The sequence below is a fragment of the Oryzias melastigma genome, linkage group LG24, assembly GCF_002922805.2.
Source record: "Oryzias melastigma strain HK-1 linkage group LG24, ASM292280v2, whole genome shotgun sequence".
NCBI lineage: Eukaryota > Metazoa > Chordata > Actinopteri > Beloniformes > Adrianichthyidae > Oryzias > Oryzias melastigma.
In genome coordinates this window covers 16,161,351-16,172,104 of record NC_050535.1, presented here as the reverse complement: position 1 = coordinate 16,172,104, position 10,754 = coordinate 16,161,351, and the positions used below count along the sequence as shown (strand labels likewise).

The 10,754-nt window shown below is 36.9% G+C and overlaps 2 protein-coding genes across 3 annotated transcripts in view; one reads left to right on the top strand and one right to left on the bottom strand.

Moving 5' to 3' along the window:
- The window catches only part of ngs (notochord granular surface), a 9,572-nt gene extending 5,339 nt beyond the window's left edge, over positions 1-4,233 (bottom strand). The window contains exons 1-8 of one of the 2 annotated variants that reach the window (XM_024291633.2): positions 3,770-4,233; positions 3,542-3,704; positions 3,278-3,427; positions 3,081-3,200; positions 2,877-2,972; positions 1,297-1,431; positions 1,066-1,176; positions 880-990 (exon numbers count right to left, since the gene is read on the bottom strand). In XM_024291633.2, coding sequence (XP_024147401.1) covers positions 880-990; positions 1,066-1,176; positions 1,297-1,431; positions 2,877-2,972; positions 3,081-3,200; positions 3,278-3,427; positions 3,542-3,704; positions 3,770-3,963 — 1,080 coding nt within the window. In that variant the 5' untranslated portion in view covers positions 3,964-4,233. Of the gene's footprint in view, positions 1-879; positions 991-1,065; positions 1,177-1,296; positions 1,432-2,876; positions 2,973-3,080; positions 3,201-3,277; positions 3,428-3,541; positions 3,708-3,769 lie in introns of both variants that reach the window. The other variant, XM_024291632.2, reaches the window with a different exon arrangement.
- Positions 4,234-4,688: 455 nt separating this feature from the next.
- ccnc (cyclin C) lies at positions 4,689-10,722 on the top strand. Its single transcript, XM_024291822.2, has 12 exons — positions 4,689-4,870; positions 5,196-5,302; positions 5,434-5,518; positions 6,597-6,666; positions 6,779-6,830; positions 6,915-6,970; positions 7,522-7,557; positions 7,637-7,728; positions 7,813-7,880; positions 7,963-8,042; positions 8,115-8,233; positions 10,004-10,722. The coding sequence occupies exons 1-12, from the start codon at positions 4,839-4,841 to the stop codon at positions 10,056-10,058; spliced, it is 852 nt and encodes a 283-aa protein (XP_024147590.1). The 5' UTR covers positions 4,689-4,838; the 3' UTR covers positions 10,059-10,722.
- Positions 10,723-10,754: the final 32 nt, after the last annotated feature.

Here is a 10,754-nt window from a genome sequence, read left to right as displayed (position 1 = left end):
TACTGAAACTGACGTTTACAATAAAGTTAATTTTTTTAAAAGAAAAGAAAAAGAAATTTAAAAGAAAGAAATTTACGAAAAAATAAATAAATAAAAAATCTAAAAATACACACAAAAAAAAATTCTAAAAACAGGTTCTGGCTACTGACCAGAACTGAATAATTTTTGAATAAAAATGTTTTCGTTATTAACTGATGCGTGCCAGTTAATATCTGGTGCACATCTCTTACTAACCAGAATTCTTTTCTTTTTTTATTATTTAAATTTTTGGGAAAAAAAGAAAATATTTTTCCACTACAATTTTTTTTTTTTTTTTATTTCCCTTTAGGGGCTCCATACGTTGGGGAATAATACACACAATAAATATTTTTAAAACATGTTTTCTTAATGATTTCCACCGTTTGGTTGAGCAGACAGTTAAAGAGTTAAGGTACCAAATGACTGGAACAACCTTCCTCAATCATGACGCTCTATAAGATCCTTCCCAGGATTTAATAAAAGCTCTTGAACATCATTTATAGCTTTTTTTTAATTTTATTTTTCCATCATTTTAATGTGTGTTTGTATTATATCAGCTTTTCCCAAATGGAAGCTACTGCATTTTGTTGTGTTAGCTTTTGTTATAAATTGTATGAGGAGGAGAGGTGTATATTGTGAGCCAGTGTGTTTTGTATGAATGTTGTGTCATCTTTTACTGTTTTGTTTAGTTTCTTTGCTGTTTTTTTTTTCAATTCCATTCTTGTTTGAGTCCGTCTACGTACTGGAAAGGACGTTCTTGAAAACGAGATGTTTCATCTCAAGAGGCTTCATCCTCCCATCTTTGATTTAAATGTCAAATATCTGTGAGTTGAATGATGCAGCATCTTCTTTAGGAGTTACCTGTAAGTTCTCCTCTTCCGTCTTGTTTTTCTCTTTTGCTTCACAGATTTGAGTCTCCAAGAACTCATTCCTCATTTTTTGAAAGTCCAAGTCGCGCTCTTTGTTCAGGATCTAAAGATACACATTAAAGAGTAAACAGGATTGTGTAGTGTCAGAAACAACTGTAAATGATAAAGTCGTACGCACGTCCTTCCTGTAGCCTGCAATTTCTTCTCTCAATGCTCGGACACTTTCAGCGTGTTTAGTAGAGGCATGACCCATGTCATGAAACTTTGTTTTGTACCAGGTATCCATTTCCTGGAAGAAAACAGACATTCTCACTGCTCAAAACGTACAATGTTTTTTTAATTATTATTATTTTGTAAAGATAAAAGTTCCAGATTTGGCCCACTCCCTGTCGAAACATAATCACAATACCTGCAGATTTTTGGCAGCAATGCTGTCGTACTGCGACTGAATCTGCATGAGAGCCGAAGAAAGATCCGGGAGGTCAAAGGTCAGGTCCGTCTTGGAGGAGGATGCATAGATCTGCTGCATCAGCTCCTCGATTTCCTGACCAAGAGAAAAACAAACTCTGTTTAGTTGTTTTGGCAAATACAGTTTTCTAGAAGCATCTCAAATGTTCTTTGACTCCAAACTTGAGTAAAATTAGATGAAAACTGTCGTTTCTCCCTCATGGGAGTCTTGACATCGTTATTATTTACTCAATCTACCAATTTAAGCCCTCATTAAAGATAGGGAGTAACGAGTTACATTAACTTAAGCAACTTTTAGAAAAAATTCAAGTAGATTTATCATGAAAAACTGGTTCTATTATTCAGAAATAAGGAATTGTATAAATCTAGTAATCGTTTTTTGTAGTTTATAAAAGAACATTTTGAATAATAAAAAAAAACTTACAGACAACAAATTAATTTATGTTTTTGATTAAGCTACTGGATACATCAGGGGTGTCGAACTCAAAGGGGCCAAAATCCAAAACAGAACTTAAGTCGCGGGCCGAACAGGATAAACATTTATTGAACACTCGAAAACTACATTTTTAAAACTTTAAAACCATACCTTTTTAACATAATTATGAACTAGATATACAGCATTACCTGCAATAATGCTAGTGTGAATGCTGTAAGCTGAATTTAGCCGCTGAAGATGCTAGTGCTGACGCTGATAGCCAGCTAAATTATTAGCTAAATGCCAAATTAGCCTAAAAAAAACTAAGAAAAAAAAACTTAGGTTAGCCAAAATAGCTAGCATGTAGCTGAAAAAAAGCTAAACTTCTAAATATCCTAAAAAAAAATAAAAATAAAGAAATAAATTAACCAAAACAACTAACCTGTAAATATTAGCCTAACTCCTAAAAAAACTAAAAAAAAAAGCCTAGATTAGCTAAAACGGCTAAACTCCAAAACAGCCTAAACAATCTTAGTAAATCCCAAAATAATCCAGAAAACTAGCAGAATGACCATTTTTAAAACTTTAAAACTGTAATTTTTTATCGTAATTATGAATATTAAAAAAGAAGGAATATTATTACAGAATAAATCAACTTAAAACTTAAATAACTTTCAATATTTTGCTCTCCATAAAAAAAAATGTTTTGTCAAAATTATACAAGTTAGAAATAAGTGCAAGATAATATTGGACCATTATTAACAATAAAATAAAATGATCTGGAGGGCCGGATCCGGCCCCCGGGCCTTGACTTTGACACGTGTGCTTTACACAAACTTGAAAAAGTATATTTTTTAAAAACATTTTTTTTTATCCTGGTTTTATTCTTTACATCAATGAATATCTGTTATTGGCAAAAAAAATGTGTTTTATGTTTTGTTAATGTCTTATTTGTATCAGTAGTTTTTACTTATTTGAGAGTAAAACTAGTTTGCTGTTACTACTTGGGCTTAATTTCTGGACAATTCCTATCCTAAACAATAATTTTCCGTTACAACACTTGAGTTTAAATGAGAGGCATGTCATGTGACAGACATCACTGTTACCTCCTTGTGGACTCGCTGCTGGAATGCCAGTTCAACTTCCAGGTTTTCCTGCTGCTTCTCCAGTTTAATCCGAGCTGAGGTTGATTTATCCACATCCTGAGACATACCAAATATGTTTTTGTGTTGAAAAACTGCTAAATTAGGGCATAATCCAAAGTTTTTGATTTATTTTTATTTATCTTTATTTTTTGCTTTTTGCCTTACAGGACGTAAAGTCTCGATGTCGACCTCTTTTTCCTTCCTGGCATCCAGAGCTTCATAATATTTGGCCTTCAGCACATCCAGCTGGCTCAACTTTGCCTCCTTATCTGCCAAGGACGAATCCTGCAGGGACACAATTGGCAAAAACCGAAAGGATTTGATCTAAATCAGTTGTGACGGGTTCACAACTGGTTTCTCACCCTCTGCTCTCTCATTTGCTCGGCCTCCCTGTTGAGCTCCTTCAGCTGAGACGCGTAGAGCTGCCTCAGGCTGGAGGTTCGTTCAAAGGAGCTCTTCAAGGCCTCAATCTCGGCCTCCAACAGGTTGTTCTTTGACTCCAAGGATCGAACCTGTGCAAATAATCACAAAGGTGAAAGACTGACTCAGCTGCCACCAGGCAGAAATGTTCATCTTAAATAAGTAAAGGTTTGTCCTGGTGTGAATGTGACGCCCAAACATCTTACCTTTTCAATATAAGCGGTCAGACGATCATTGAGAACGACCATTTCCTGCCTCTCGTTGGTGCGTGTCAATTTGAAGGCCTGGTTTTCTGCTGCAGCCACGTCCAGATCCATCTTATTCCCAGGTTCCATGGACGGACCCACACAAAGGACCCCCATACTAGAACTGCTGCAGAAGCACAAAATAAAAAAGTCGTGTGTTTTGCATAGCAGGTTGAGATGGCGATCTACCTGGTCAGTCGTTGCTTGGTGAGCGCTCTGTGGCCCCCCAACTTCCACCCGCCACTTCGGTTGAAGCTGGCTGAGCGGTGGCGGTTCTCTCCTCGGGTGGGAGAAGGGCTGGACACCCGGAGGCGGGATGTTGAGGTGATGTTGTCCTCAAAACAACGGCGGTATGAGGACATCCTCTCTGGGCTTCGGCTCATGGTGGTTGCTGCAAGTGTGGCTGGAAACTGGAAATGGGGCCTTCACTTCTTCAGTGGGGTCTTTATACACCTCTTGGCCCCTCCCCTAACACTACAGTGAAATGCTGAACTCTTCCATACTGAGGATGAATGCCTCCACAGGCATTTATCAACACCAAGACAAATAATTTGGCCTATAGGCTGTTGAAAGAACATTGTGCTCCGGATGATGAAGGACTTAGTTGATTTCATTCCAAAAGTTAAACTAGGTTTGGTTAGAGTATTTTAAAATGTGGATTACATGCATATGAAATAAAATGAAATAAAATAAAAATAAAAACGATTTTTAAGAAGTGCCTTAAATGTATCACAATAAAAACAAATGAAATATTTGAAAAAAATAAAATAAAATAAAGTACACAGCTAGCTTCACAAAAGGCAAAATTTAAATAAATAAGTAAGTGAATAAATAAATAAATACATAAATAAAGAAGTAAATAAGTAAATAAATAAATAAATAAATGGAAAAAAAATGTCATGGGTTACTTTTTTGTTTTTCTATTGACCAAAGCGGAGAAAGTGCCTGTAACTACTATTTAAAAGTAAATTAGAGTGTTTAGTTGCTTCTATGTTGTTATAATTATTACTTTTATTATTATTATTATTATTATTATTATTATTATTATTATTATTATTATTATTATTATTAATTTACATTGTTTATTATATATAAATAGAAGGGTGATACGCACGGCGGAACCATTATTTGGGTTCGCCGGAACGTTTTTCGTGATACACCCGGCTCTACCACTTTAACTACTTTTCTTGTTGTTTCCGCTCCTTTGTTGGATAAAAACACAATTTCCCCTCTATAATATTCTACCTCAACTGCAGAGATGGCGGGTAACTTCTGGCAGAGTTCTCATTAGTGAGTTTTCGTAAAAATATCAATGTTTTTGTGTGTTTTTTGTCGTAATCTCCCGCTTGTGTTTTGAGGCCTAGCTAAAATGTTCGACGGCGAAGCTAGCAATTTGATTTTACTGTTGTGGTTAAAAAAAAAAAAAAAGCAATAAAGATAAAATTATGAGTACACTCTGGAGCTAAAATGTCATTATTTTCAGCTTTAATGTGAACTAATACCATTGTTGTGGTTTGTTGTTGCCGCCAGGGCGCTTGTTTTTACTGGATTTGTCAAAACGTCTCCATAATTAATAGTTAGTTTCATCCAAATTCGTTTCTTTTGTCTTTTCTAGTCTGCAATGGGTCCTGGACAAACAGGACCTCATAAAGGAGCGCCAGAAGGACCTGAAGTTCCTCTCAGAGGAGGAGTACTGGAAGTTACAGATTTTCTTTGCAAACGGTGTGTTTTCAATGCATTAAATACAGCACAATGTATGTAGTTCCCTGGAATCTGTTTAAAAATATGGATTTAAATCGAGCAAAACCAAGATATTACTCTTGAATGTATGCATTTCATTTGGCATTTTTCAGTTATTCAAGCTCTGGGTGAACATCTGAAGCTTCGACAGCAGGTCATTGCGACGGCAACTGTGTACTTCAAGCGCTTCTATGCCCGGTAAGGAGCTGGAATAAGTTTTTCCTGAGGTAAATCTGTTGGTATTTTGACACGGTTGTGCTGACAGCTCGTGGAGAGTGTGAACATATTGTGCAGCCCTAAAGAGATTGCATCAGTGGTGATGACAGTTTCATTTCTGGAGATCATCAACAGCTTTTGTTCTGGATTATTAAACCCTGTAACATGTATAATTGATTAAACAAATGAATGCTTGTAATGCACATGTGTCAAAGTCGAGGCCCGGGGGCCGGATCCGGCCCTCTGGGTAATTATATCCGGCCCTCCAGATCATTTTATTGCATTATAAATGGCCCGATGTTTACTTGTGTATAATTTTGCCAAAATACTTTTTTTTTTATAGAAGGTAAAATATTGAAAGTTATTTAAGGTTTAAGTTTATTTATTGTGTAATAATTCTGCTTCCTTTTTATTATTCATAATTATGTTAAAAAGTTACGCTTTTAAATTTGTAAAAATTGGCATTCTGATAGTTTTTTGGACTATTTTGGAAATTACTAAGATTTTTTAGGCTGTTTTGGAGTTTAGGCAATATTTACAGGCTATCTGTTTTGGCTAATATAGGAATTTTTCTGTTTTTTCTAAGGATATTTTGAATTTTAGCTGTTTTTCAGCTGCATATTAGCTGTTTTGGTTAACCTATGGGGTTTTTTTTTTGTTTGTTTTTTAGGTTAATTTGGCATTTAGCCAACATTTTGGTTGGCTATTCATTTCAGTGTTTTCAGCTTCAGTGGTTTTAGCTATCAATTTCAGCATCTTCAGCTCACAGCTTTCACACTGGCATTATCGGAGATAATACTATATATCTAGTTCATAATTATGTCAAAAAGGTACAGTTTAAGTTTTAAAAATATCAATTTATTGTGTTTAATAAATGTTTATCCTATTCTCCCCGCGATCTAAGGTGTGTTTTAGATTTTGGCCCCTTTAGTGATTGAGCAGAGTACTTTTTCTAACAGTATCAACAACATCTGACCATAACAGTTAAAAAGGCAAAACATTCTTTATTTTTTCATTTTTCTTCTTGATTAATATTTAAATAACTTGTTTCATTTTTCAGGTATTCTCTAAAAAGTATAGATCCGGTCCTCATGGCTCCCACTTGTGTGTTCCTGGCCTCTAAAGTCGAGGTATACATTTGGTTGAGTGATTCTTTGACATGACGCTGTTGATAATAAACACCTTTTATGGTTTTGACTTCTTGATGATCTGTTTTGTCATGCTTTTTTTTTCCCCCTATAGGAATTTGGAGTTGTATCCAATACCAGATTGATTTCAGCAGCCACCTCTGTATGTAAGTGTCCTGCATTGTGTATCCCAAATTTAAATTTATCCTGTTTTCCTTTAGAGATTAACCCTTTTTTTGCTTTTCTTGCAGTAAAAACAAGATTTTCTTATGCCTTTCCAAAGGAGTTTCCTTACAGAATGAATCATGTGAGTAAAAGACGGTGGAAGTAATCCACTTATGGTTTACAAAAAGTTAAGAATCAAGACGCAGAAATGGAACGTTAAACTGTAACTCCCATAAAAAGTTTACTCGTTTCAAGAAGTCACATGGCAGAAGTTGAGCTCACATCAACCTGCTTCCTCTGCAAAGTTATTTATGTGCTTACCGAGAACGCCTTAGACTGTATCACAGTGTCGCCACATTACTGCCTATCAGTGCGTTAGATTCCTCAGCTAATGTTCGCACTCTGCTGAGAAAAAGTCAGTCGCCCGAACATCAACAGGACGGCTCTGACGTAATGCTATGTAAGCTATAAATTGCAGGGAGTGACAAAAGGAGAATGAGGTCGCAGAGGGCCGTGACTCATAAACATCATTCATCTTGTGGACGTTGCACACATGTGTGAGAAGCTGTTCAAGACATACAAAGTAATGATCTATGATCAGTCCTATAAGATGACTTAATACACCAAAACTGAACTTACTACAGGTTCCAAAATGAAAAAAAAATATTTTAAATATGTTTTTTTCTGTTTCAGATTCTAGAGTGTGAGTTTTACCTTTTGGAGCTAATGGTGAGTGGAAATTCATATAAAAAAGAGAAGATAGTAAGATCAGGAGAATCATTGATCCTTATCTGTTTTCATTTTTCAGGACTGCTGCCTGATTGTGTACCACCCCTACAGACCTCTGCTGCAGTACGTGCAGGACATGGGGCAGGAGGACATGCTGCTGCCGCTAGCGTGGTATTTTATTTCTCGCTTGCACAAAAGCGAATCATGTTTTCTGAATTTTAGTTAAGCTTTTGCATTGTTGTCCGTCTTTATCAGGCGGATAGTGAACGACACGTACAGGACGGACCTGTGTCTGCTCTACCCTCCCTTCATGATTGCTTTAGGTAAGACGTGTCTCAGGTTTTGACAGTAGATCAGTGAAACTCACATTTAAAGAATTAATAACGACTTCCGTTCCTCCCTCAGCTTGTCTGCATGTCGCCTGTGTGGTGCAGCAGAAAGATGCCAGGCAGTGGTTTGCAGAACTCTCTGTGGACATGGACAAAGTGAGATTCTACCTCACTTTAATGTTCTTTTTTTACTGATTCAACCTTAAAATGGATGTGTGTCTGTGTTAGATCCTGGAGATCATCCGTGTCATCCTGAAGCTCTACGATCAGTGGAAGAACTTTGACGACAGGAAAGAGATAGCTGCTGTTTTAAACAAGATGCCAAAACCTAAGCCGCCTCCCACCAGGTATGTGTCGAGTCTTGTTGAAAGCTGCTTGTTGAAATCGTTTGACAAACACGGGCATTTAACGTGAGCCAGATTATTATCAGAAAGCACAGAAAGGTAATTTTTTCTGGGGGGGGTGATAATGAATTAATTTAAGCTTAAAGAATCAACAATCAATTCATGAAAATTAGAGCTGTCAGGGGATTAAATTTTTTAATCGCAATTATTCCCATTGTCCAGAGTTAACACGCAATTAATCGCAAATTAATATGTGGCCTTTTTTTTAGGAAAAAAAATGTGTGCTTCGTGGTATTTAGCAGTTCTACATTAATTATGAAAACAAGAATGGTAAAATTAATAGTTTTCATCAGAAATACTTTATTTTGTAACATTGTATTGAGATAAACTTTCTTAACAATAAAAGGCTGTAACATAAAATGCCAAACAAAAGCCCAAGTACAAGTGAAGGGCATTTTAAATTCAAAACTTCAATCAACGTTCAGTAAAATAAAATAAAAAACATCAAAAATAACATTTCCATAACACTTTCATGTTCATTTTTTGTCAGGACCAAATCTTTTCCTCCTCTGCTGAACTACAGTAATAAATGAAATAGAGATTTATCATTTCCAATGAACTTTTGTTTTTTAAAACATTAAAGACTGAGAAAAGCGGGATACTCTGTGGATAGTTTGACAGTCTCTTACTGCCGCCGCGTTCTCTGGCTGCAGCTCGATGCAGCGACGTGTCCAGCGGAGCTCACGGATGAATATGCCGGCAGACAGACCGCTATGCTGGGGTTGGATCACGCTTAAACCTCCAGAACATTTAAAACGTCCCCCGGTGCGCTTGTTGTTCGGAACGTCGGAGAGTCACACAGCGTGTGCGGGGGAGGGGCGATAAGTTATAGTCATGCGTTTGAGTTCTTCTGTTTTTTAAAAAATGTTTTTGTCTTAACATGTTCCACTTGAAGGTTTAGCATTGAGCTTCAAAGTAGTGTGATTTGTTTCCTATTGAGCATCAATAATCAATTTGTTGGTTGATGATCTTATAAGTAAGGGATAATACCCGACGAAGTGTGCGTTATGAGAAATTAACGCACGACGCGGAGGCCGTCCGACGCTGTCCACGGGGACATGGAACACGGTATGAAGCCTGAAGCCGTTACAGACCTCAGCCGCAGCGGTAAAATGTCGCTGTTTTGAAAGAAAGACCCGGACAAATTAGGATATTTTTCTTCTTTTTCTGACGTTAATCCTTCAGTGAGCAGCTAGAACATATTCAGCTTCTGTCTGTGTTTCATTTCACGGCAGGTTCATTCTTCTGAGCTGCTCTAAAATGAGAAACTCCCTCTTGTGGTGAAACAGAAGACTACACCTTTCATGTCGAGTGCTGTTTTATTAGAAGGAGAATAACCAATTTGTCAATATTAATTTACCTTACAAAAGGAGAGGAATATAAATGCTGGTCGCTACAATAAGTTGAATAAAGCATCAGTTCAGAGAGAAAGTTCATCCATTACTGCTTGTTTTGTCCAGACGATGAAGGAAAAATGTGTTTTAAAGAAGCCTGCGCAGTGATATCGAACGTTTGGTCTGTGTGACCGGAACTTCTTTTTTAGGTGTGCGTTATTACTGTGCATTATCACTTTTTAATGCACACCCAGCAGCCAATCAGAATCGAGTATTCACCCAGACCATGGTATAACTAAAGATATTTTGTTCCAAACTGTTTTAAGTTGAATCTTTTCCACTTTATCTCTGTGACCTTCTTGTTATTTTCTCCCCACAGTGACGGGGATCAGAACTCCAATGGGAACCAAAGCAACTCTTACAGCCAGTCTTAGCTGACAATCTCCATCTCATTGGGAATGCATAGACTTTGGGATGAGTGGAAGTTCAAACGCAGCACATCCACGTTACACGGAACTAGTTTTTCCTTTGTGACGGGACAACACCGTCTTGACTCTCTGATGAGAAGAGGAACTGATATGATGGTTCATTTAAAAAAAAAATACTCCTGACGTCCTTGAACTTCCCCAGAGAGCGAATCATTTCATAAGAAGCTCCGAGGGGTTTGTTAAAACTTGATCCCCAGTAGAGTGAATGTGTGCGAGTTGCAGGCGAGACGCCAACCGTGTGAGTTTTCCTTCCTCAGGGATTGCAGTGATCTTGAGATGGTAGGATTTTGTGCTGTAGCCGAGGATACTGATTGGAAATCCTTCGATGCAAGTCGGTCTGTGCCGCTTTACTGAAGCACTATGGGGGGAAAAACCCCAAACTAGACCCCTCTTATTAATACTTCTTTAAATACCTGTTTTTTTCTCTTTTTGTAAATAGTTTTATTGTATTTTTGTTTAACCTGAACAGAAATCCCCTCGTTTTTATGGTTGAAATGAAAGTGTCCTGTATAAGAATTCAGTTTGCCTTTCAGGTTTTTCAACTCTTTTATTTTTTTCTCTTTTATGTTTGACATCAATTAAAATCGCCAACTTGTGATGTTTGTGCAAATGCTTGTAGATGTTTTTGTGAAGTGATCCTGT